Source organism: Lepidochelys kempii, chromosome 14 (genome assembly GCF_965140265.1).
Source record: "Lepidochelys kempii isolate rLepKem1 chromosome 14, rLepKem1.hap2, whole genome shotgun sequence".
Classification (NCBI taxonomy): Eukaryota; Metazoa; Chordata; order Testudines; family Cheloniidae; genus Lepidochelys; species Lepidochelys kempii.
This window is the reverse complement of record NC_133269.1, coordinates 16,957,920-16,984,385: the sequence shown is the minus strand read 5'-3', so window position 1 is coordinate 16,984,385 and position 26,466 is coordinate 16,957,920. Positions and strand designations below refer to the sequence as shown.

Sequence of the window (26,466 nt, the reverse complement as noted above, 5' to 3'; positions counted from 1 at the left end):
TGCCGCCACATTTGAGCTTCAGCCCTGTCTTCAGCCCGCCATTTACTCTCTTCAGCCCGCCACTTACTCTCTTCAACCCGCCATCTCTCCTCCAGGTCATTTTGTGCTTTCCTGCACTCTGACATTATTTGCCTCCACGCATTCGTCTGTGCTCTGTCAGTGTGGGAGGACAGCATTTCATCGGAGAACATTTCATCTCGAGTGCGTTTTTTTTTCTTTCTAATCTTCACTAGCCTCTGGGAAGGAGAAGATCCTGTGATCATTGAAACACATGCAGCTGGTGGAGAAAAAAAAAGGGACAGCAGTATTTAAAAAGACACATTTTATAAAACAGTGGCTACACTCTTTCAGGGTAACTTTGCTGTTAACATTACATACATAGCACATGTGCTTTTGTTACAAGGTCGCATTTTGCCTCCCCCCACCGCGTGGCTACCCCCTCAACACTCCCCCTTCCCCGTGGCTAACAGCGGGGAACATTTCTGTTTAGCCACAGGCAAACAGCCCAGCAGGAACAGGCTCCTCTGAGTGTCCCCTGAAGAAAAGCACTCTATTTCAACCAGGTGACCATGAATTATATCTCACTCTCCTGAGGATAACACAGAGAGATAAAGAACGGATGTTGTTTGAACGCCAGCAAACATACACTGCAATGCTTTGTTGTACAATGATTCCCGAGTACGTGTTACTGGCCTGGAGTGGTAAAGTGTCCTACCATGAAGGACGCAATAAGGCTGCCCTCCCCAGAAACCTTTTGCAAAGGCTTTGGGAGTACATCCAGGAGAGCCATGAATGCCAGGGCAAAGTAATCCTTTCACATGCTTGCTTTTAAACCATGTATACTATTTTAAAAGGTACACTCTCACCGGAGGTCCCTTCTCCGACCGCCGCGTCCAGGAGGCAGCCTTGGGTGGGTTCGGGGGGTACTGGCTCCAGGTCCAGGGTGAGAAACAGTTCCTGGCTATCGAGAAAACCGGTTTCTCCGCTTGCTTGCTGTGAGCTATCTACAACCTCCTCCTCATCACCATCATCGTCCCCAAAACCTGCTTCCGTGTTGCCTCCATCTCCATTGAAGGGGTCAAACAACACGGCTGGGGTAGTGGTGGCTGAACCCCCTAAAATGGCATGCAGCTCATCATAGAAGCGGCATATTTGGGGCTCTGACCCGGAGCGGCCGTTCGCCTCTCTGGTTTTCTGGTAGGCTTGCCTCAGCTCCTTCAGTTTCACGCGGCACTGCTTTGGTTCCCTGTTATGGCCTCTGTCCTTCATGCCCTGGGAGATTTTGACAAAGGTTTTGGCATTTCAAAAACTTGAACGGAGTTCTGATAGCACGGATTCCTCTCCCCATACAGCGATCAGATCCCGTACCTCCCATTCGCTCCATGCTGGAGCTCTTTTGCGATTCTGGGACTCCATCATGGTCACCTCTGCTGATGAGCTCTGCATGGTCACCTGCAGCTTGCCACGCTGGCCAAACAGGAAATGAGATTCAAAAGTTCGCGGTTCTTTTCCTGTCTACCTGGCCAGTGCATCTGAGTTGAGAGTGCTGTCCAGAGCGGTCACAATGGAGCACTCTGGGATAGCTCCTGGAGGCCAATACCGTCAAATTGTGTCCACAGTACCCCAAATTCAAGCCGGCAAGGCCGATTTAAGCGCTAATCCACTTGTCAGGCGTGGAGTAAGGAAATCAATTTTAAGAGCCCTTTAAGTCGAAATAAAGGGCTTCATCGTGTGGACGGGTGCAGGTTTACATCGATTTAATGCTGCTAAATTCGACCTAAAGTCCTAGTGTAGACCAGGGCAGAGTGAGGGACAGCAGGTTTTAGATATAGTTAAGGTAGGTTGTAGTTGTAGGTAGAGGATGGGAGTCAGGTCAGGTGATGTAGCTGATGGTGGAGGAGAAAGGGCAGAATGTCCAAAGTTTGGAAATACTATTCCTTGGATGAAAAATGGGCTTGTAATGTAATGTTTAATGTGGATCCTAGCCATGGTCCTGGGTCCCATGAAAGGAACAGCGCACGCTTCAAGAACACGTATAAAATGGGGTATTCAGTCCTGCTGCTGGCTGCCCAGCCATGCTCTGCCAAGAAAGGAGAGCCACCAACATCAATGGCAGCAGGCAGGAACACCTGTTGCAGATTGTAAGCTCTTTGGGGAAGAAACTGTCTTTGTTCTGTGTTTGTGCAGCCCCTAGCACAATGGGGCCTGGTCCAGGATTAGAGCTCCTGAGCGCTATCATGATACAAATAATAATTAATAAAGGGGCATCAGCATCAAGAGGTGCTGAATTAAACAGCTCTCTCACACTCTGGTTGCCAATCCCATTGTTTATTAAATAAATAGCCAAATCGAATGCATTGGTACTTGGATTAGGAATCTGTTCCAGTTTCTCGAATCCTTTAAGGGCATGTCCCTTCCTCCTCCACACCCTACCCTTCCAAAACAAGTCAAGATGGTTCCTGATGATCCTCTTGAGTGCATAGATTCTGCCTATCAGGTGGCCTGAAGAAATACCACATAACTTCAACCAAGTAACAAAACCCACTAGTAAATACACTGCCAAAAGATGCAGTGAAATTATTAAGAGGAATTACCATGCCCAACTTGGATTAAATTTTCCTTGATGCAGAATGTTTGTGGGTAACTCCATTTCATGGAAGCGCTGTGAATTCACAAAAAAGGGCATGTTTCAAATGTGTTTTATTTCATGATAAGTATTTTGAACAGCTCTTGCCAGACGTTGGCACTTTTAGTTCACCAAGAAAATTGCAGTGCATTCCATATATTTGGTATGCACCAGTTTCTCTCTTCTTTTATGAAATCTTTTAAAACCTTGACATCAGGAGACATTTTCTAGTGCCCACATATCTATTCAGGGGACACCATCACAGGGCCTAATAACATCAGCCACACTATCAGAGGCTCGTATACCTGCACATCCACCAATGTGATATATGCCATCATGTGCCAGCAATGCCCCTCTGCCATGTACATTGGTCAAACTGGACAGTCTCTACGTAAAAGAATAAATGGACACAAATCAGATGTCAAGAATTATAACATTCATAAACCAGTCGGAGAACACTTCAATCTCTCTGGTCACGCAATCACAGACATGAAGGTCGCTATCTTAAAACAAAAAAACTTCAAATCCAGACTCCAGCGAGAAACTGCTGAATTGGAATTCATTTGCAAATTGGATACTATTAATTTAGGCTTAAATAGAGACTGGGAGTGGCTAAGTCATTATGCAAGGTAGCCTATTTCCTCTTGTTTTTTCCTACCCTCCCCCCCCAGATGTTCTGGTTTCACTTGGATTTAAACTTGGAGAGTGGTCAGTTTGGATGAGCTATTACCAGCAGGAGAGTGAGTTTGTGTGTGTATGGGGGTGGGGGGGATGTGAGAAAACCTGGATTTGTGCTGGAAATGGCCCACCTTAATTATGCACATTGTAGGGAGAATGGTCACTTTGGATGAGCTATTACCAGCAGGATAGTGAGTTTGTGTGTGTGGTTTTTGGGAGGGGGGTGAGGGGGTGAGAGAACCTGGATTTGTGCAGGAAATGGCCCAACTTTATTATCATGCACATTGTGTAAAGAGTTGTCACTTTGGATGGGCTATCACCAGCAGGAGAGTGAATTTGTGTGTGGCGGGGGGGGGGGGGTGGAGGGTGAGAAAACCTGGATTTGTGCTGGAAATGGCCCACCTGATGATCACTTTAGATAAGCTATTACCAGCAGGACAGTGGGGTGGGAGGAGGTATTTTTTCATATTCTCTGTGTATAAATAAAGTCTGCTGCAGTTTCCACGGCATGCATCCGATGAAGTGAGCTGTAGCTCACGAAAGCTCATGCTCAAATAAATTGGTTAGTCTCTAAGGTGCCACAAGTACTCCTTTTCTTTCTAGTTTATGACACTGTTGATGTCACCCAACATCCATTTAACAACTTCCAGCCCCGCCCCATTCTAAGGAATAATCGCTTGAAAAACTAAGATTTCTTTACATTAGCCCTTTAGGTTGGAGAAACCATCTCACTAGCAGAACACTTCTTCACCATGTATATTCCATGACACAATTACATATAACTTTTTAAAAAATCTTACTTTCTAATTTTTTTCACTTGGGTGGAGGACTTGCTTGCAGGCATATTTACTACGAGATCATGCTGGCTTTACCATGAAATCATGGTTAATTTGACTTACATGTCTGAAAATCCTGTAGTTTCAGGATTATTCCTTTGGCTTTTTAAATTTTTTTCCTTTACATTTGGGCTGCTTCTACACAGGTGGAGTTCTGAAAATCTCCTAACAATACGCTATCACTGATGACAGCAATGGTAGAAGCACCAGTGTAGACCATCTGCTGGCATTTTAACCCCTGTCCTGTCCAACCCTGTTTAGAGGTATGTGACATGGGTGGTTAAAATTTCGGCAGTGGTTGTGTAATGATGAAAGATTCTCAGAAATTTGCCAGAGCTGACAAGACCCAATGTAAAAAGAAATTAAGCCAATTATACTACGATCTTCCTGAGCTACGCTAAGAGCATAATAGTTAAAGGGATTGTGAGATTAGAACCCTCTGCCGGTTTAATGTTCAGTTTCTTAACATGTGGGGAAAACAGTGTACTTTCTTAGAAAGCTTTAATAAAGATAAGCCTTTTGTACATCTATCTGATATTAGTTTGTCTTGTAGAAGAGAAACACAAAGTCATTTTGTGTGCAAGAATTTGAAGGTACAAAAACTTTGGGGAAATTCCCTTCTTTAATAAACTGACTACAAGTTTCCTCTCCACTTCTGATCCATCAAAAAGGGCGTGTTTACACTGGTCAATTTACCAGCATTACTATACCAGTATAATTATAGTACTATAGTTACACTGTATATTTCCCCATGTAGACACTCTTATTAGGAATACCAGTAGCCTTTTTCTCCTAAAATAAATCTAAAAAGAGGCCACTGTTATTCTGAATAAGTGTCCTCACAGGGAGCTAGACTGGTATAAATATAGCAGTATAATTATACCAGTATAGTAATGCTGGTAAATTTTCCTGTTTGGCAAGCCCTGAAATCCAGAGATGGGAGTTCAAGGAATGGCAAGTCCCACTTGACAGGTTGCGGATTCAATATTACAGATTTTTTCTTTTTAAATCTACAGGCCACCTTTAATTTGGATATTACTGTTGAAATGTATCTGTGTAGGGTATGACAAGTTAAACGGCACTTTTAATTTAAATTTTAAAAGAACCAAGATTCCACTATAGCAACCACTTTGAAGCGTGTGCCCCAATTCTTTTTTAGCTCATTAAAAAAATTATATGGTTTTTTCAGCTCCTGTGCTGATGTTGATAAGGAGTTTTCAGCAAGGAAAAAACTGATTAGCTGATCTCATTTTATACTGAGACTGTATAAACTCTTTGCATCAGGAACCCTCCTTTGGTTATGTTTGTACAGCACCTAGCACACTGGGAAGCTGATCCACAGCTGAGGCTCCTAGGCCCTGCCACTATATAAACGATGAATGACAATAACAGGTAGGGGAAACAACTGATTGTACACAGGGCGATGGCAAACACACAGACTAAACATGCAGGCTGCTTAAGCGCCGCAGCGAGACCCTGCCATGGGAATCCCCAGCTAAGACCCCATTTGGCTGCCATGGGAACAGACTCCCTGGTCTGTCATCATGGCAACCCCGCCTAAGATCCTGAGTTGCTGCCATGGTAACCCCGACCTGCGAGGCCCCGGGGCGCCCCAACATCACACAGGCTGTGGGAAGATGCCGTCGGGGGCAGGTATGCACGGTGGGAGGACCGAAGGCACTCTGAGCGATCCCAGGGAGTGACAGGCTCCCCTTTCCCAACGCAGTTGTAACTTTGGCTTGAACTGTCCCTGGCAGGATTCCGTAGTCAACCTGCGCAGCAGGACAACGACTCAACTAGAACAGCCCCTAAATCCAATACAGCGCATGCGTGTTCGCAGAGCCGCCCCGGACAGGGAAAATATGTCTTGCCTCCGGAAGCGGCTGCGAGAACCGTTACGCGCCGCGCGCGAGCCGTCTACAACGCCTAACGCGCGCTCTGCGCATGCGCCTACTCGGGGCTGGCGACTGATGCTCGTGCTTTGCGCATGCGTAACATCTGGATGGTTCCCCGATATTATCGCTCTAAACTTCATAGTTGCCATGTGGGGGCCCAAGAAATGGCCGGATGGAAGCGGCCGATGTCGTCCCGCGCGTTGTGCGCATGTGCAGTGTCAAGATGGTGGGGCTGGGTACGGGTAAGTGGCGGCTGTGTAAATCCAAGCCAGGTCATTAGGCGGCTGGCGCGGCCCCGCCCGGCGGCTAGTTCTCACCCTTCTCTCAGATTTCAGCGACTGGCAGCTGAGGCGGCGGCGGCAGCAGCAGCGTCAAGGTAACCGGGTCTGGCGCCTGCCCCGCGGGGCCCGCTGTCCCCCCCGCCCGGGCCCCGTTCCAGGGCCGGTGCCCGCAGCCCTGGCAAGTCGCTCGCAGGAAGAGAGCGGCCGGCAGCGGGGATGGCGGCCGCGGCCAGGGACGGCAGCCGCCCCCAAGGCGAAAGCAGCCGGTGGGAGCGCGGCATCGGGCCCTACGGCTAAGGCGGCTGGAGCGGCAGACCCCCAAGATGGCTGGGGGGGGGCAGGGAGCGCGGCGGGCTCTGCACTGACGGCGGCCTCAGGCGGGAGCGCAGCGGAGGCGGCGGCGGCGGCCTCAGGCCCCTCGGTGAAGATGGCCTGCGGGAGCGTGACAGTGGCAGCGGCGGCAACCTCGGGCCCCATGGCGAAGGTGGCTGGTGGGAGCGGGACCCTGGTAGCCCCGGGCCCCATGGCAAAGGTAGACGCTGGGAGGGGGGGGGTGGGCTTGGGTCCTGTGGCGAAGGAGGCTGACTGGAGCACAGCAGAGACGACAATGAAGGTGGCTGGTGGGACGTTGACGGTGGCGACGACAGCAGCAACCTAAGGCGAAGGCGGCCGGTGGGAGCACAAAGAGAGAAGGAGGACTTGTGGCACCTTAGGGACTAACCAATTTATTTGAGCATAAGCTTTCTACTTCTTTTCTTTTTGCGAATACAGACTAACACGGCTGTTACTCTGAAACCTGTCATTATGGTGGGAGCACAGCAACCTCAGGCCCTGTGGCCATGTCCGTGGCCTCAAGCTCCGAAGCAACGGGTCCCACGGCGAAGGTGGCCAATGAGATCATTCAGTCTCCCTCTTTTGGGTCACGGGCGGCCACCCCACTGCCAAGACAACGGTGGGACATCTGTATCTACAGTGGAGCCCAACAGCAGCAGCACGTTGGCCTTCAAGGGTTCTGTGGTTTCAATGGCAGCCACAAAGAGGCACAACAGCAACATCCCTGTGTGTGGGACTCCGGAAGCCAAGCTCCTCAAATTGCCCTGGTCTGATGACAACAATAGTCCAGCCCTTTTGGAAGCCTTCAAGGCTGTGGTAGCAGCTGGTGGGAGTGGCTGGCTGGACCCAGTGGCAGTGGCTGCAGTGAAAACAGAACTGGAAGTGGACTGTTCCTCTGAGGAGGACCTAGGAAGGGGAAGCAGAGACACAAGTGGCAAGAGCAGTGAGCCACAACAACTCACCTGGACCCCCACCTTACTTGTGACGGAACGCAAGAGAAAGAAGAAGCCCATTAGCCAGGAACGCACAACCTTAGTGAACCTTGTACCATCCATTGATAGGATAAAGGAACCTAAGCCCAACCCCCTGGGATCTGAGGAACAAGCAGAGGCCTACAATATGAAGCCCATATTGTCATTTTTCCCACCAGAGTCCCCTATTAGAAGCATGGTACTAGGTGAGTGGAGTGGGAGGGCTTCAGCCTACGGAGTCGTATAATGCACTCCGCGGCCACACAAGATGTAGAGACTGTGGGTTCCAGGGAATGATGCTTTATCTTTAGAAGTAGTCTAAAGATGATTTGTGTGTGTTTTTTTTTTTTTTTTTTCCTGCTTCTTTATGATGTATGGAAGAAAAACCCTAAAGAGATTGATATACATATGATGGTGCAGGAGAAGTAGAAATGAGTCTATGATTTTCTGTAGATCCCTGTCACCCCTAGAAGATGATGGGTGACTGGAAAAAATTAGGAATAGGACATTTGAGAAGCCAGGCTACCTCTTCTCAGTTAATTATGGTTTTTGTTGTTTTTTTTTATTTTTTATTCAGACTGTTTAATATTTCTTGTTTTTGTTAACACTTCTATTTTCTCCTAATAGATTCTCAGATGTTTGAGTTAAATAAATCTTAAATTATGGACTGAGGGAACTGAAGTTCACATCTGAGGCTTCCAAGGAATCCTCCAACAAAAGCAGGGAATACCTGGCACACTGCCGACTCTTCCTGCCCCCTTCCCACTGCTACCCCTTCCCCATCTTCACATTGGCGCTTCGGTCTTCCTCTGTTCTTCTTTGGTAGTGACACTTCTTTTTTGCTTACATGACTGGGGTACTTTGCAGCCTCTAATGTCACTGTGGTATTACCACCGTAACAGTGAATGAGTGGCAGGGAAGATGTTGATCTGTAAGCAGTAACTAAATAACAGAAAATCTTAGTCAGTTTGGATTTGGAGGTGCAGGAAATGTAAACTTCTAACTGTCAAAAGAAGTCATGCTATGAGCTGAAGGTTACTTGTATGCAGTGTCGTTGTAGTGGTTTCAATCCCAGGATGTTAGAGAGAGAGTCTCACCAACAGAAGTTGATCTAATAAAAGATGTTACCTCACCCACCTTGCATCTCTGGCGATTACTTGACTTTCAGTGAATGGAGGAATGGCAAGGAACTGTAGCAGAGAGTGCACTGCAGCTGATTCAGAATGAAAAGGTGGAGGTCGAGTGAGACAAGCAAAGAAATCTAATGTCCTGTGGATTCTAACTTCAACCAGTTTTCCAGTTTCAGTCGTTTTGAATTCTAATCATGTCCTCCAACGTGCATGCAACCCCTCCCAGCATGGTGTCAACTGCAGATTTTATAAGCATGTTCTCCACAGCATTATCCATATTATTAATGAAAATCGTGAATAGTGACCAGACCCAGGACTAACCCCTGTGGGACCCCACTAGATTCATCCCTACCAGTTTGACAGCAAACCATTGATAACTACTCTTTTTGAGTATGGTCTTTCAATCAGTTGTATACTCACCTGATAGTAATTTAATCTAGACCACATTTACCTGTTTTGCTTATGAGAATGTCATGTGGGTCTGTGTCAAAAGCCTTACTAAAAATCAAGGTATATCATGTCTAATGCTTCCCCTCATCCACTAGGCCAGTAACCCTGTCAAAGAAGGAAATTAGGTTGGTTTGGCATGATTTGCTGTTTCTTATAACCCTGCTATCTTCTAGGTGCTTACAAATTGATTGGTGGTTAATTTGTTCCAGTATCTTTCCATACATCCAAGTTAGGCTAACTGGTCTATAATTCCTTGGGTCCTCTTTGTTCCCCTTTTTGAAGATAAGTACTATTTTTGCCCTTCTCCAGTCTTTGAGTTATTCACCCAGTATCCATGAATTCTCAAAGATCTTTGCTTATGGTTATGAGGTTGCTTCAGCTATTTCCATAAGTACCATAGGATGAATTTCATCAGGACCTAGCAACTTGAATACATCTAACTTATCTAAATGTTCTTTAACATGTTCTTCCCTATTTTGGCTTGCGTTCCTTCCCCTTTGTTAATATTGTGACCAGATACACTATTAACCTTTTCAGTGAAGACTGAAGTGAAATAGGCATTAAACACTCAGCCTTCTTGATGTAGTCAGTTATTCGCTCTGCTTCCCTTTTGAGTAGAGGACCTGCACTTCCTTTTGTCTTTCTCTTGCTCTTCATGATTAATCCTGTGTTAACACTAAGAAGTACATAGGGCTTACAAGTATCATATATCCCACTCTCATTTGAGTTTAGCTTCCATCTAGTGTCTGACTAGTAACAGGACACTGATTCTGTAACCTGCTCTGCAATAGAGGTTTTGACAAAACTGGCTTCCTCACCATCAGTTGCTCTGCAATCTGTCCTCAAATAACACATTAATTTCTGGCTATACTCAAGGACTCTACCTTCCAGCACACTACTGGCTTGGATGCTGACTTGCAAACAAGTCATCTTACCATTTCGTAGTCCCATTTCAAATTTACCCATTTACCTACCTCAAGGGGTATGTTAAAGATATTAAGTGCCCAGTAGCTAGGGATTATATATATATTTTGTACTTCTATAAAGAACACATAACTAGTGGAAATTTTCTCATGAGGATCCAGTGAGAAACTTTTTCTTGTTTTGAGATCATTTATATGAACAGCGATCAAAGAGCTGACTGTTGAAATGCCATCTAATTCTTTCCCTATGTTTGTGTTAAGCCTACAAGTCATCGCTTAGAGGGATCAGAATAACGCTGTTGATGATACACTGGCAAAAACACGTGTATATTTTGTTTATTAAGTGGCTTATACCGAGAGGTCATCAGACTGGGAATGGCAGTAACTCCACGACTTCCTGTCTTTGCAGGGGAGTCTGGAACGGGGGCAAAAGGGGGTTAGAATACCATAAGCTTAATTGCCAGAAATGGGCAAGAAGAAAAGTTGTCCATTACCTGTGCATCTTTTGGAAGACGTGAGGTGGAAAATCTGGGGTGGTCTGGGAGGTTTACAGAGCACCTCTCTAAGGCAAGGCTGTAATAATACCAGAATCTCCCAAGAGTGGAGAAATTGGCTGATGACCTCTTTCAATTGGCAATACATAGTTGTTGAGCATTTTTGTAGGAGGAACGTATTTGTAGTGTGAACAACACTGTACCCTTTTGTACATTAATAAAGTTATGACTTTTGTGTTCTCTTCAAAGCTGTGATATATTTGTATGCCTTGGTGAAGTGCCTACCAGTGTTTAGCTTTCTGCAGAATAGCAGAACCTTGCATGCATTTTGCTTTGCATTGCAACCCGAAAGTTAACATGAAGGGGAGAGCTGTTCCCATTGTGGGGGACTTTTAAGTAAAATTCATTACTACTTCATTAAAGATTATAAACAACATACACTGGCATTCCTGTGATTTTCAGGTAGGACTGACGCATGCTTACAAATTTTTTTTTTCACCCCTATTTGGTTTCTGTAATGGCACTGGCACAATGCCACTCTTGATGTCTGTCAGCGACACTCAGAAATGAAAATGTAATTAAAATTTAATTTGTCAGACAACTTAATTTTTCTTAGTATGAAGTGAAACGTCAGAGTAGTGCTGAGTAAAACTTTTAATATAGCAATTAGAGTGCCAGTCTTTTCCCTATGCCTGTGCCTGGTAGCTCTGTGAATAAGGCTTTATAGGCCTAAATGTCAGTGCTCCAGAGTGATTAATATTGTAGTGAAAGCAATTACACGGTATTTCTTTGTAAATGCTGTGGTAACTTTTCACTTATTAGCTTGTACCAGCCTCTGTTTTTGATCTAGTCTTGGCTAGAACTTGCATGTGGTACTGAGCTACTACAATCATTTTGATATACATACCTAGAAAAATGGGATTCTCAAGGAGTTAACCCTTTGTTTCTCTGCTCCTTTTTCAAACCAGCATGATCAGACCATTCCCCTTAAAGGGTAGATCATTTGTAATAAATACTAATGAATGATGCTCTGGCTGTCAGGTGGCATTAACAAATTATTTTATTATATTGTTGCCTTCTCTTTTGTCCCTCCCCAAAGGCCAAGCAGAGAATTTAAAATAAGAAATTGAGGGCAGTGTGATACTTGTCTCACTCTACACTGATATAAACGCCATTTACTTTAATGGAGCTACTCCTGACTTGCACAGATTTGAAAGGGCAGTCAGGCCTTAGAGATGCTGTTAGGTCATGTAGTTTGACCTTCTGCTGTGTCTAGGTGACAGTTCTGACATCTCAGTAACATAATTGATCCTCTAGCACAGGGAACAAAGGCCAGTGGTGGCTTCAACTTTCCAGCTCTGGTCTCTGCCCATGGTTACATTGTCATTGGTTTGGGTGTATTTAACCTTTTAAATGGAACTTTCAAATGCAATGTATTTCCATTCTGAATGTTTAACGGAAGACTGATTCCCTAGAAGTATTAGCTACATACAAAACATATGTGGGGAAAAGGACAGTGTTACTGAATTAGGCCAGAATTTTCAAACTGGATGCCTAAATTTAAGTTCCTAAATAAGAGGCTTGCCCCCACTTTTTTGCTGTTGTAGAGCACTGAATCTTGTAAAATTACCTATATTAATGAACTTCTATGGAGTTAATATAATTAGCCTTTGGTAAGATGCAGTAAGTGTGTTACAGCCTCATAAGAAGAGGTAAGAAGTGGTATGCAAATACAATTTAATTCTTTTGGTTTATACAGAGTCAAATAACAAGTTTGTGTTACTCTTATGAATTGCTGTATTCTTTTCTATTTATGAACAAGTCTTTGTCATCTTATCTGGTAAGATGCACTTTCCCATGGATATATAGCATAAATTTTTTGTTGAATGCTTGCATTTACTTGGGAAAGTCTAGAATATAGTTTTGAATGTCTAATAATACTTAAACTTACATGGAGCTTTTTATCTGTAGGTTTCAAAGTACTTTGCGGAGATGGGTAAGTATCAATAATATATAGAGAAAAGAAAACCGGAACATCATTATTAGTGCATATATGTGTGTATTCTGTATGTATCACTTCTGTTTGATTGTTGCTGACAATTTAATAGCTTGATCTTCAAAGACAATATGCAAAGAAATATATCCAGATATTTGGCTTTGTTGCTATAGTCTATTTTCCTGGAAACTACATAGGGAATCCAAGTTGTCCCATAGTCCTTGTCTATGCAACAGTTACTTGTAGGATACTGAATATGGGTATGCCATGCCCTTGGTGATGACCTGTGACATTATCCAGGGTACAATCTGGACAGATGGACAGCTGTGTCCCCTCAGATCTCCAGCCTGGGGTGTCTTTTACACTGCTGTTCCTGCCATGAGCATAGAGAAATGGAGGAGAGAGGTAATTTGTGGTGTGTGTGTGTTTTCTCTATTCTTGTACCTTTCTCCCCTCCTTGAAGATCATCTCCAGCTGGGATTCAGGGGGCAGCCAGTCTGTTTACATGGGAACTCCCAGCTGTTTTCCATTTCATGTAAATTTCTCACACCTTTCTTCCTGCCAAAGAATGGTCACTTAACTAGGTGATAATCTACTTGACTTTGTTGACTTAAGCTACCTGGCTTAGTTGCTGGTTTGTCTTTTGTTTCTGAGGAACTGGTTTGTGCCTGCTTTTCTAAACTTGCAAAAAGAAAAGGAGTACTTGTGGCACCTTAGAGACTAACCAATTTATTTGAGCATGAGCTTTCGTGAGCTACAGCTCACTTCATCGGATGCATACTGTGGAAACTGCAGAAGACATTATATACACAGAGACCATGAAACAATACCTCCTCCCACCCCACTCTCCTGCTGGTAATAGCTTATCTAAAGTGATCATCAAGTTGGGCCATTTCCAGCACAAATCCAGGTTTTCTCACCCTCCGCCTCCCCCCCCACACACACACACACAAACTCACTCTCCTGCTGGTAATAGCTCATCCAAAGTGACCACTCTCCTTACAATGTGCATGATAATCAAGGTGGGCCATTTCCAGCATAAATCCAAGTTTAACCCCCCCGACGTTCTGGTTAAACTTGGATTTATGCTGGAAATGGCCTGTTGTACTTAATGTGTAAGATGGAGAACTTTTAATGCAGGGCTTTCAAATGAAGATGGTTTTGATGAGGACTAAGTTCACAGCCAGGGGCTGCAGACATCTTAAATCTGCTCCTGTTTGCCGAGCTGTGGAGTGCATGGGTTTCGTTTTGTACAAAAGTATCCAATGTGAAGGTGTGATCTTCATGCTGTGGCTCATGTAAGCTACTTAACTTTTAGTCTTGCGTTTGTAGTTCTAGGTACAGTAATTATGCGTCTGTGCTAGGGGGTCAAAGTAAGGCACTCTTTGGGGCATTGTCTGGGTAATTTTCTGAATATAATCCATTTCAGTGAAGAGATGCAGTAGTACTCTGCTGGCATTTGGCCTTAAAGAAAGCAGGAGCCCTTGTAGATGTAGCCATGTGGCTTTCTTTCAGTCCTAGACTCGCATTTGAGTGCTCCACATGGGTTTCTTCCCGTAGGCCACACCTCTTTGTTTCCTACCTGCTGCCTTCCCTCCCACACTCTCTCATTGTGGCTATCTGCATTTAATGCAAAAGGAATGGTGGATGGTATTTTGAATAACTTCCACTAATATGTTCCTCAGAATTAATCAAAGGCAGCAGTTCTCACTAAGATACAACAAGCTAAAACAATGAGGAGTTCCTAGGCCAACCCATTTTGGAGTTATGGTGAGCTAAAATTAGTTCAAGAAGTCAGATCACTTTTTTTATTATTATTATTATTATTTATTATTAAAACAACAAGGAGTCTGGTGGCACCGGACAGACTAACAGATTTATTTGAGCATAAGCTTTCGTGGATAAAAACCTCACTTATTCAGATGCAACATATCTCCTAAACACCATATCCAATTTTACTCCTATTTTCCAGGGTCCTAAGAGCACAATCTGTAAAAATTTGCAAAAGCAGCACTTGTTTTTCCCCAATATTAAGAGATTATTATCGGTGCCAAAGACTCATGCATTGACAAGGCAGAAGGAATGCACCAGGATTGAAAGAACAAAAAACCTTTTTGGATGCTGCAATGTTAAGGTTATAAAATTATCTGTCTAGTTTTTTTAGAAGATTGCTGATCACTGCGAGGTTTGAACAGGGCAGTCCTTGGAAAAATATTAGGACTGCTGTTTATCTTTTCAGAGTAGCAGCCATGTTAGTCTGTATCTGCAAAAAGAAAAGGAGTACTTGTGGCACCTTAGAGACTAACAAATTTATTTGAGCATAAGCTTTCGTCCGATGAAGTGAGCTGTAGTTCACGAAAGCTTATGCTCAAATAAATTTGTTAGTCTCTAAGGTGCCTCAAGTCCTCCTTTTCTGTTTATCTTTAGTTTTTTATCAACTATCTGGATTTAGTTTCTTGCCTCAAAGATAAGACTTATATGCATTATGACTGATTTTGTGGATATGATCTCTTCTGTAAGTCCTCTTTCAATGTCAAATGGAGGAGCCAAGTTATTAGCTCATGGGGACATGCACGTTTCCAGACTACACTTGTGGAAACAACACTGGGTAATAATAATCTACAACGTTCAAGGTAAGTCCAAAAGATAAAAATGAAGCATTCCTATTTATAGGAATGCTTTTTTTTTTCCTGGCAGATGTCATGTATCCCAAACTGTGAATCCAAGCGTGTTCCCCAGAAAGTGAGTGCTAAGGTTGTGGGTTGAGCTGAACATATAATGTAAGGCAGAATTTGGGTAAAAATGTCAGGTGCAGAGAAAACGGAGATTAAATTGTGACAATTATTATGAAGTTGGCACAGCAGAAATTCAGGATGATTCTGAGAACTAGAATGTCAGTAAAGAGGAGACTAATCTGTACAGGAGAAGGTGGGAGGGTACCACCAAGTTATCAAGTGTGATGAAAGGAATTGTTTGAGTATAGATAATGCAAGGGATGATTAACAGAACTGTGGGCATTTACTACAGACATTCAGAACAGGAAGACAGCAAGACCTAAGAATTCATGAGATATCTCAACTGCCCAGATATCTGTTGGGTATCAAGCAACAGCAAAAGATTCCGAGTTCTGCAGGGCAAAGCTAAGGTGCAGAACGTAGAGGTTTTCTACCAGGTGAGAAGCAATCTGAACCCTGTTTCTTATTGAGAGGCAGGTGCTGCTTGAGATCATAAGATTGATGGGGAAGAAGACACACAACACAATGGAACATAGGTTAGAAATACAGAAAATTAATGTCACTTGAACACCAGCAATTTTATTATTTGCATTAGAGTAGTGCCTAACAGAGTCCCCAACTCAGATTGGATTCCCATTGTACTATACACTAAAGGGAAAAGCTTTCAACCGAACTTAAGTCCCAAAAGAGACAGGCTCCTAGGAGCTGAAGTCTCAATGGAAATCAGTGGGACTTGAGCATAGTCACTTGCACTTTAAAAATTTGACCCTGTACAAACACATAGTAAATAATAACTTGTATCCCAAAGAACTTAGTCTAGCTAAATATCCTTGAGGAGCAACGATTAAAATATATGCAGAGAAAAACAGGAATGTTGAAAGAGGCTTGGAAGTGGTGATGGGCATCACTTCAGATAAGAGGTTTTTCTAATGTTGTTGCACCAAAAAAAAAAAAAAAAAAAAAGCCAGTGCAATTTGGGCTGCATATACAAACACACATCAAGAAGCAGAAGGTAACATTCTGTTACACATCTCCAGTGCAGCTGCACCTGGAAATGGCCCTTTCACTTTTAGACAGCTCAGAACCAGCAAGCTGGTTGGAGTTCAGAGAAGATACAATACAAATGATTAGAGTGCGAGAGGGTGTGACTTAAATTAAAAGGTAAGTGTGTCTAGCTTTTACAAATGACAGCTAAGGGGGAGGTGACGTGAGTTAACAATTGTTTGAGATGAGTTTATGTAGTGAGGTGCATAAGGATAGAACTATGCAGTTGAGAGGGAAACTTGCAGAATTGTAGGAAAAAAATCTGGATTGTGAGACACTTTTGGATTATGGATAGTTTTGTAAGGGAAGAGGTGGAAGCACTAGTACTTAAGAATAGGCCAGGCAAAGCACTGCAATATGTAGAGAATAATCAGAAATTGGCAAGAAGACTGCTGGGATATTCTAATGGGTCTTTTCCACCTTTACCTTCTATGCATTGATGTGTTTAGGGAGATAAACTTGCTTTTGTTTACTGTAGTCCAAAATGAGATGTACTCAATCTTGTCTTCTGCACTTGGTTTTTGTATCCAGCCCCCTGTGCAAAATAGTCATGATGACACAAGTTTAACCTCTGAGAACTTTATAGTCTATCACAAAATGAAGCCTGTTAAATAACAAACTTGTCTCAATAAAATCTAGTGGAAACTTAATGTTCATATCCACTATAGACTTAACATAGTAACTTTGTGAAAGCTGTTAATTAAGAAGCCTAATATTTACAGGGCCTCATTTCAGAGGTGCTGAGGGTCCACAACACCAATGGAAGTTGTGGGTGCTTGGCGTTTCCAAAAACCAGGTGTATGCTGACTTAGAAATATTAAATGCTTCCATTGAAAAACAGTCCTCTTCTGGACTCCCCGTTCTTAAGACTATACCCAGGACTGTATCTTACATTTTAGTGCCCAGAACAATGGGGTCCAACTTGGTTGTGGCTTTTAAGCATTACCATAATGTAAATGTTAAACTTCCAGGTGAGAAGGATGGGTGCACACTAGAGACCATTCCAAGCTGAAAAATCTGGGAATAAGTATCCACAACTATGGGGCATTGCTTTTCCAACAGGTAAAATGGAATCCTGTCCTTTCCATGTGCTTTTCTCCCCACAGTAGTAGATTGGGAAGGCTGTGGTTGAACCGTTCTGTGGGTATGAAGGAAATGGAAGTGTCATGTGTTTCAGATTTTGAATGCTCCCAGTCATTGACACTTGTCAACTGCCAAACTGTACTGAAAATGACAAAAAAAAAACTAATAAAAGATAAATATCTTGTATAGTCTTGTGTCTCTTCCTTATTTCCATCTCCAAAGAGGCCGGTAAACATAAAACAATCTGCATTTTCTCTTGGCAGCAGCCTGTTGACTTTATTGGCCATGACTGTGGTTTTTATATGATAGACCAAATTACGGGGGGCATTAGGAAGGGGAAGATGTGAAGAAGCCAATCACCTTCTCTTGTGGGGAAAGGGAACCCATAGGATCTCACTGCAGCCCCAAAACTGGCAGCGCTGACTGTGGGAGTGGGACATGTATCAGGAATACATGTTGATTTAACTCATGACCGTGGTAGCTTCTGTTTGCGAAATGCCTGTGGAGCCCTAGCTGTAAAATAAATCTCCTTGTTAAAAGGCAATTCATGCATACGTGACTTGGAAAAGGATGGAAATAGGTAACGCAAATGGACTTTCCAGCAGGCAGTGAAATCTAGCTAGGTGCTCTCCTACCTTTTGTCACAGCTCAGCTGCGTTATCCTTTGAATTGAACCTTGCCAGCAACCGTAGAGAAATCAGAAACAATCCAAACAATGCACTGGTAATAACTTAGTAGTCCACTGGATGGTACTGTCACTGTGTGCATGCTTCACTATTCTAATTCTGAAGGTTCCTGTGCAGTTCAAAACAAAGATTATTTCAAGTCTTTTATTTCAAAGAGGTAAAATGGGAGGGGGGGAAGAGAGAAGTGTGTGCAAATCGTTTCTATTTCAAATGTAGCTCACACCCTCCAACCCCACATGTTTTGTGATCTGCCTCTTAACCAAAATTCCTCAGAGCCTCTTGGCTGGACTCTGATTAGTATAGATGAAAATGGCTAGTGCCCTAACCAGCTGCCCTCATCATCCTCATACAATTCCAGCCTTTGAGTGATTACGCAGCAACATGTCCAGTTGGGGTTTTCTTGGTGTGTTTTGTTTTTTTTGTTTTAAATTAAACTACTTGCAGATATTATTGTGCCTAAGAAGAAAGTAATGTGGTGTAGCTCAAGGTTAACATGGAAGCTTTTCCCTCAAATGTGAGCATTGCTGAGCTTTTGTGTATGTTTGCAGGATCAGTAAGGTGCAGTAAGTTAGCCCAGAATCCTCCTAGAAAAGCTTGCTATGCATTATATTATTTCCTGTTTTGCAGAGGGAACCTTGCTTAGCCAGAGCCCAACAGTTGAGTTTTGTTTGTTTTTCCCCCTGTGGGGTCAGACAGCCTCACTCATGTGTGAAGTTAGGGGATCTGAAGATTGGTACTTGTGACTTGTTCTAATGTCCTGGTAAAATCCTGTTAATGTGACTTAATTCACTTCTGTCTTACTAAAAATGGGGAAAGACTAGCTCATAGAGCACTCTTTCTCTGGACAGATCCTAAAGTATTTTAGTTGGGTGCTTGTATCTGCAACTTGGAAGGTGGAACTATTTAGCAGTGCACAGCAATGCTATCGTGACTTCTAGGAAAGGATGCAAAAAAAATAGTGTCCAGATGCAACTGTAGTGTGAGCTATTTCTGCTTCTCTAGTCCTAACTATTTCCCAGTTGCTGTGGTAAAACCCTAACTGCTTACTATGATTCTTTCTGTAGTCACAATAAATGTGGTATTTTGCCTTTTTCCCTTTAATAAGATCCTGCTGGTTTTTATTTTATTGGTATAACACCTTGCACTTGGAAACAGTTGTCAGTTGGCTTTGTTGTTTTCTGGCATGATGTGGTGATGTGATCCTGTTGAGTGTAGTGCACAGATGTGATGCTCTGCTTAATAGTAACAGAGTGAGCCATGGAGATCTGAGAAATATCTACATGGAGTAGAGCTGGTTGAACATTTTTTTTGGCCTTCGACTGAACATTCTGACAAAATGTCTGGGGTGGGGGGGGGGGCAGGAAGGAAGGAGTCAATGAGAAAGGGAGATTTTTGGTAGAAAATGTTGACTTTTTTTGTAAAAAAACTCCAAATATTTTGACTCAAAATAGTGGTGCCTCATAGGAGTTGTAGTTGGATGCCTTATCCTCCTATTTGTAGTCATAAGGTAAGAAGCAACCTTTGTGATCATCTAGTCTGACCTCCTGTATAAAACAGCCTATGGGTCCTCCCTGAATTAATTCCTGTTCTCCAATATGGGCTTAGGTTCTTTGGCTGGACTACGTCTCCCATGATGCACCATGGTTGGGGCTTCTATGATGCAGCCCCTCCTCCGCACAAAGAGGGCAGGAAAGTGGTGCATCATGGAAGATGTACTCTAACCAGGGAGCTTAGCCCATAGAGAAGAATGGGAACATAAACTACAACTTCTATGGGATGCAGTGGTGCCATTTTGAATCAAATTATTTTGCTTCTTGGGTATTTAGTATTGTGATGAGCTATTTAAGTATTCTGCAGAAATCAGACCCTTTTGAAAAAATTTCATTTTGTTGAAAACCCAACCTTCCCTTAAAACAGTTTCAACAGAATATTTTCAGCCAGTCCTAACACACAGTTCTCATTTTTTTTCTGACTTGGCTGCTGGGCATAGTTCCCAGGCATCTGAGGGGTTTTTGGAGTTCTCAAGGCTGTTTCCACAATCTCAAAGTAAGGCCCCACAGATCTAGAACCTAGACCCATAGAGCTACCAGACAGCTGGCAACTCCAAGCTGCCATCCAGCAGCAGCTGTAACCAACTTGCACTCCACTTCCAATGACCTACTGTGGACACAGACCATGGGAAGTACCGCCTCAGAGGTTTGAGAGACAGCAGCCCCGTCATTCCTGATCAGCTCCCTGCTTTATATAAACCCCAGGGGCATTCCAGGAAGTGTCCAGGCAACAGCGCAGATCTTCTATAGCTTCTGCTTCTTGCTCTTAAATTCCTGATTTGACTTTGGCTTGATTTGGACTTCACCACCTGACTCAGACTCTGACCTTTGGTATTGACCCTGGCCTGGACCTGACTACAAACTCCTCGGCTACACCCTGCCTCAGGTTTGCTCCTGGTCTGTCCCTTGGCCTTGATTTGTCCTTGTTGGGATCCTGATACTCAGTTTTTGTTAGTGTCTCAATGGAAGGTACCACTGTTGTGATAGTGGTGTTGAATAGAAGAACAGAGGAAGGCTGAAAACAAGACTGTTTTGAAAGTTTGGGCCCAGCTCTTGTCTAAGTTCATTAAATGTGGTGGTTGTAGTCCTGATTTAAAAAAAAAATCTTCTCCACCCGTCTTCCCTGTTAGTTACTTATTTTTAAAACAACTCAGTGAGGAAACCATCTGGTTGTAGATGTAGCTGAGAAGACTAGCGGGTCTACTGCAGTGGCGGGGCATGGCAAAACATTTGCTGTGCTACAACCTTTTGCTTCTGGGCCATGCAGTCTGGACCTCAGAGAAATTCCCATGTTGGAGACTCCATTGTTTGAAAGTTAGAAATGTTGCATCTACCCTGAACACAGAGGGTGAGTACCTAAGGGTCCTGGTTCAGAGTTGTACTTTACAGAAAAAAGATGGCTAGTGCTTTCTCAGTAAAATTTCCCATCAGTGGTGTACTAGATGGGAGGGCTTGTGGGGCCAGGGCTTTGGGTGGCCACCAGCATGGTGAGCACTGTGCCATCTCGCACTGCTCAGAGATTGTCTACACAATGTGATAAGCTGGTGGCTGCTGGTATCTTTATCTGCACTAGTGCTCTCACTGTTGCTGCCACCAAAAGTGCGGCCCCAGCAATAGTAATGTTGGGAAATTGCAAAAGGAAAGAAGTCTAGTGTAGACATAACTCCACATAGAGTGGACATGAGCCTGTGGCAGAAAGGGGCAATACTCTCTACTTTCCTGAAGAGGACTGAGCTTGAGGGTGGCACCCAAGCAAAGGACTCCCTGGATAAGTTGCTGTTTTCTGGTAGATACCTCATAGTGAGGATCTTGCTGTGGGGAAGAGCACCATGGTCTGCTCTAGGGTGGGCTCCGCACAATAGGGATGGAGAAAGGGTGAGTACTACCCAGTACTCTGCTGAGGGCTTTTTTGGAGGCTCCAGTGCTCAGCAAGTCATCCCTCTTATTTGCACAGGGAGTTACTGTACCTGTAATACCTCACATGTCAGACTGAAAACTCATAAATAGTTGTAGTGAAACCACCTGCAGGCTGCATGCCAGCTTTCTCATTAAACTTCCTGAGAAAGAACCCATTCAGGTCACTGTTCTAGATAAACATATTGAGACAAGTCCTGGCCTCTGCTGCTATCAGGGGTCCTGAAAGGCTACAGTGGAAGTAGCATAATTCTGCTACACAGGTGTTCTTCCTGTCCCCCTATAGGGGGAGGAGTAGAGGGCAGGATCAGGACCACGCAGATCCACCAGCCATTCTCCCTTCTGGGCCAAAGGATAGCCATACTTGGGAGGAGCAAGGGGTGTGTGTGACAGCTTCAACCCCACTTCTAGGATGCCACCTGATGTACTGAGGTTTCACTGAGCCCCTCCTGATTCCCTCTCCCTGTTTTGCTGAATTAGGCTCTCCAGCCTCTTGGAGCAGGCCACACCCAGCTACAGATACAGACTGAAGTCAGCTCTGTGTGAGAGGATTCACCCAGCACTCACATGCACACCCACTTTGGGGAATAAACCCAAACTAATACTGTCATGTGCTGTATAGAAAGATCTGTACAGTGCAAGCTCATAAAAATTTGCCCTCTCCCTCCCTCACTATGAAAAGAGAGATGCACAACTTCTTCTCTCCCCTGTCCCCCAGCTAGAGATTGTACAAACTGGGTTTAATAATAAACAAAAATGTATTAAGTGATTATAAGGGATAGCAAACAGAACAAAGCAGATTACTGAGCAAATAAAACAAAACATGCATAATAAGCTTAAGATCTTATCTGGAACCCCCGTCCCAGCCTTAAAAAGGATTTACCTAAAGCGAGAAACGTTTGTTTGATCCCCCTCCCCCTACAGAGGAAAAATACCAGTCAGCAGTGGCCAAGGTGGTATTTTGTATCTGGTGATCTTGCAGTGTCAAAGCAACTATGAAACCAGGTTTATTTGCAATGTCCACAGGAAGGCACTCCAAGCAGATGGGAGATCCACATCTCCAAAGACTCATTGTCTCTATCTGGTGGCCCAATGGATTAAGGCTGATTGCGTACTGTCTGGTGGGCACTTCTCCAAGTACACACACAGTTGTAATTGTTATAATCAATATTCCCTAACTTCAGATACAAAAATGATACATGCATACAAATTGGATAATCACATTCAGTAAATCATAACCTTTCCAATGATACTTTACAAGACCCATTTTGCATAAAATATATCTTAGGCCATATTCATATCATAATCATATATCTATGAAGAATATGGGGTGTAATGTCACGGGGATAGAGAAAGAATTGTGGCAGGGGGAGGGATTCATCCCCCAAGAAACTTGCCAACACATGGCTGGGATATGAATGCTGGGAAATGTGACCAAGATTTCACCCATTAGTGCAAATCTCCTTTCCCATCTCCCTCCACTAAATACATAAATAAAAATAGCACACATCCCAAATAATAAAAGCTCTACCTTAATGCAATAAAGTTGACTATTTGGTTACGCAAGAGTTGGGACATTCAGCAACAAACATTCCCCTAATGTCCTTAACTCTGCCCCCTCGTGTGCATGGATTGCTATGCAGCCTTTGATCACAAAATACACAAAGGTAGTACTACAAACAGTTGCATATGTGCATTTAGAGAAAAGGGTGATTTAGAGACAAAAGCACACCCTTGAGGTTACTTAAACAGTAGTGCTGGAAAGTATGTTATTAAAAGTCAAGTTCAAGTGCAGTTGTGGTCAGGAAAGGGACAATGAAAATGGCACATTCTCATTCACCAGCTCTGCTCCCTGCATGTGTCATTTCCACATGCTGATTTTAATGACTAACTGCTTTTTATTGCTGTTAGCCCTGCAGAACCAACCTGGCCCTCTGGGGTAGGAGCAGGACCCTAGTCTGACTGATGCATCAGCCCTAGAACTGTGAATTGAGTTTCCACTGCGGGCAGGGTAGCACAGGTGTAACTGAGCCCTGGTCTACACTAGGACTTTAGGTCGAATTTAGCAGCATTAAATCGATGTAAACCTGCACCCGTCCACACGATGAAGCCCTTTATTTCGACTTAAAGGGCTCTTAAAATCGATTTCCTTACTCCACCCCTGACAAGTGAATTAGCGCTTAAATCGGCCTTGCCGGCTCGAATTTGGGGTACTGTGGACACAATTCGATGGTATTGGCCTCCGGGAGCTATCCCAGAGTGCTCCATTATGACCGCTCTGGACAGCACTCTCAACTCAGATGCACTGGCCAGGTAGACAGGAAAAGAACTGCGAACTTTTGAATCTCATTTCCTGTTTGGCCAGCGTGGCAAGCTGCAGGTGACCATGCAGAGCTCATCAGCAGAGGTGACCATGATGGAGTTCCAGAATCGCAAAAGAGCTCCAGCATGGACCGAACAGGAGGTACGGGATCTGATCGCTGTATGGGGAGAGGAATCCGTGCTATCAGAACTCCGTTCCAGTTTTCGAAATGCCAAAACCTTTGTGAAAATCTCCCAGGGCATGAAGGACAGAGGCCATAATAGGGACCCGAAGCAATGCCGCGTGAAACTGAAGGAGCTGAGGCAAGCCTACCAGAAAACCAGAGAGGCGAACGGCCGCTCCGGGTCAGAGCCCCAAATATGCTGCTTCTATGATGAGCTGCATGCCATTTTAGGGGGTTCAGCCACCACTACCCCAGCCGTGTTGTTTGACTCCTTCAATGGAGATGGAGGCAATACGGAAGCAGGTTTTGGGGACGAAGAAGATGAGGAGGAGGAGGAGGTTGTAGATAGCTCACAGCAAGCAAGCAGAAAAACCGGTTTTCTCGACAGCCAGGAACTGTTTCTCACCCTGGACCTGGAGCCAGTACCCCCTGAACCCACCCAAGGCTGCTTCCTGGACCCGGCAGGCAGAGAAGGGACCTCCGGTGAGTGTACCTTTTAAAATAGTATACATGGTTTAAAAGCAAGCATGTGAAAGGATTACTTTGCCCTGGCATTTGCGGTTCTCCTAGATGTAGTCCTAAAACCTTTGCAAAAGGTTTCTGGGGAGGGCAGCCTTATTGCGTCCTTCATGGTAGGACACTTTACCACTCCAGGCCAGTAACACGTACTCGGGAATCATTGTAGAACAAAGCATTGCAGTGTATGTTTGCTGGCGTTCAAACAACATCCGTTCTTTATCTCTCTGTGTTATCCTCAGGAGAGTGAGATATAATTCATGGTCACCTGGTTGAAATAGAGTGCTTTTCTTCAGGGGACACTCAGAGGAGCCTGTTCCTGCTGTGCTGTTTGCTGTGGCTAAACAGAAATGTTCCCCGCTGTTAGCCACAGGGAGGGAGGAAGGTTGAGGGGGGTAGCCACGCGGTGGGGGGGGGAGGCAAAATGCGACCTTGTAACGAAAGCACATGTGCTATGTATGTAATGTTAACAGCAAGGTTTACCCTGAAAGAGTGTAGCCACTGTTTTATAAAATGTGTCTTTTTAAATACCGCTGTCCCTTTTTTTTTCTCCACCAGCTGCATGTGTTTCAATGATCACAGGATCTTCTCCTTCCCAGAGGCTAGTGAAGCTTAGAAAGAAAAAAAAAAAACGCACTCGAGATGAAATGTTCTCCAAGCTCATGCTGTCCTCCAACACTGACAGAGCACAGACGAATGCGTGGAGGCAAATAATGTCAGAGTGCAGGAAAGCACAAAATGACCGGGAGGAGAGTTGGCTGGCTGAAGAGAGTAAGTGGAGGGCTGAAGACAGGGCTGAAGCTCAAATGTGGCGGCAGCGTGATGAGAGGAGGCAGGATTCAATGCTGAGGCTGCTGGAGGACCAAACCAGTATGCTCCAGTGTATGGTTGAGCTGCAGCAAAGGCAGCTGGAGCACAGACTGCCACTACAGCCCCTGTGTAACCAACCACCCTCCTCCCCAAGTTCCATAGCCTCCACACCCAGATGCCCAAGAACGCAGTGGGGGGGCCACCGAACAACCAGCCACTCCGCCACAGAGGATTGCCCAAAAAAAAGAAGGCTGGCATTCAATAAATTTTAAAGTTGTAAACTTTTAAAGTGCTGTGTGGCATTTTCCTTCCCTCCTCCCCCACCCCTCCTGGGCTACCTTGGTAGTCATCCCCCTATTTGTGTGATGAATGAATAAAGAATGCATGAATGTGAAGCAACAATGACTTTATTGCCTCTGCAAGTGGTGATCGAAGGGAGGAGGGGAGGGTGGTTAGCTTACAGGGAAGTAGAGTGACCAAGGGGCAGGGGGTTTTCATCAAGGAGAAACAAACAGAACTTTCACACCGTAGCCTGGCCAGTCATGAAACTGGTTTTCAGAGCTTCTCTGATGCGTACCACGCCCTCCTGTGCTCTTCTAACCGCCCTGGTGTCTGGCTGCGAGTAACCAGCAGCCAGGCGATTTGCCTCAACCTCCCACCCCGCCATAAACGTCTCCCCCTTACTCTCACAGATATTGTGGAGCACACAGCAAGCAGTAATAACAGTGGGAATATTGGTTTCGCTGAGGTCTAAGCGAGTCAGTAAACTGCGCCAGCGCGCCTTTAAACATCCAAATGCACATTCTACCACCATTCTGCACTTGCTCAGCCTGTAGTTGAACAGCTCCTGACTACTGTCCAGGCTGCCTGTGTACGGCTTCATGAGCCATGGCATTAAGGGGTAGGCTGGGTCCCCAAGGATACATATAGGCATTTCAACATCCCCAACAGTTATTTTCTGGTCTGGGAAGAAAGTCCCTTCCTGCAGCTTTTGAAACAGACCAGAGTTCCTGAAGATGCGAGCGTCAT

General features: G+C 44.4%; 2 protein-coding genes across 3 annotated transcripts in view; both read left to right on the top strand.

Annotated features, from left to right (window-relative positions):
• Nucleotides 1-5,966: 5,966 nt before the first annotated feature.
• The window catches only part of ST6GALNAC1 (ST6 N-acetylgalactosaminide alpha-2,6-sialyltransferase 1), a 48,411-nt gene continuing 27,911 nt past the window's right edge, over nucleotides 5,967-26,466 (top strand). The window contains exon 1 of one of the 2 annotated variants that reach the window (XM_073311073.1): nucleotides 5,967-6,277. In XM_073311073.1, the coding sequence (XP_073167174.1) occupies nucleotides 5,967-6,277 (311 nt within the window). Of the gene's footprint in view, nucleotides 6,412-26,466 lie in introns of both variants that reach the window. The other variant, XM_073311074.1, reaches the window with a different exon arrangement.
• Nucleotides 14,980-26,148, top strand: LOC140897884 (uncharacterized). The gene is made up of 2 exons (XM_073311078.1): nucleotides 14,980-24,594; nucleotides 25,186-26,148. The coding sequence occupies exons 1-2, from the start codon at nucleotides 24,012-24,014 to the stop codon at nucleotides 25,707-25,709; spliced, it is 1,107 nt and encodes a 368-aa protein (XP_073167179.1). The 5' UTR covers nucleotides 14,980-24,011; the 3' UTR covers nucleotides 25,710-26,148.

Excerpts from the sequence above, each read along its gene's own strand:
- LOC140897884 (XM_073311078.1), top strand. The coding sequence starts at position 24,012 with ATGCAGAGCTCATCAGCAGAGGTGACCATGATGGAGTTCCAGAATCGC. Across the intron at positions 24,595-25,185 it reads AGGCAGAGAAGGGACCTCCG|CTGCATGTGTTTCAATGATC; the intron begins GTGAGTGTACCT and ends TTTCTCCACCAG.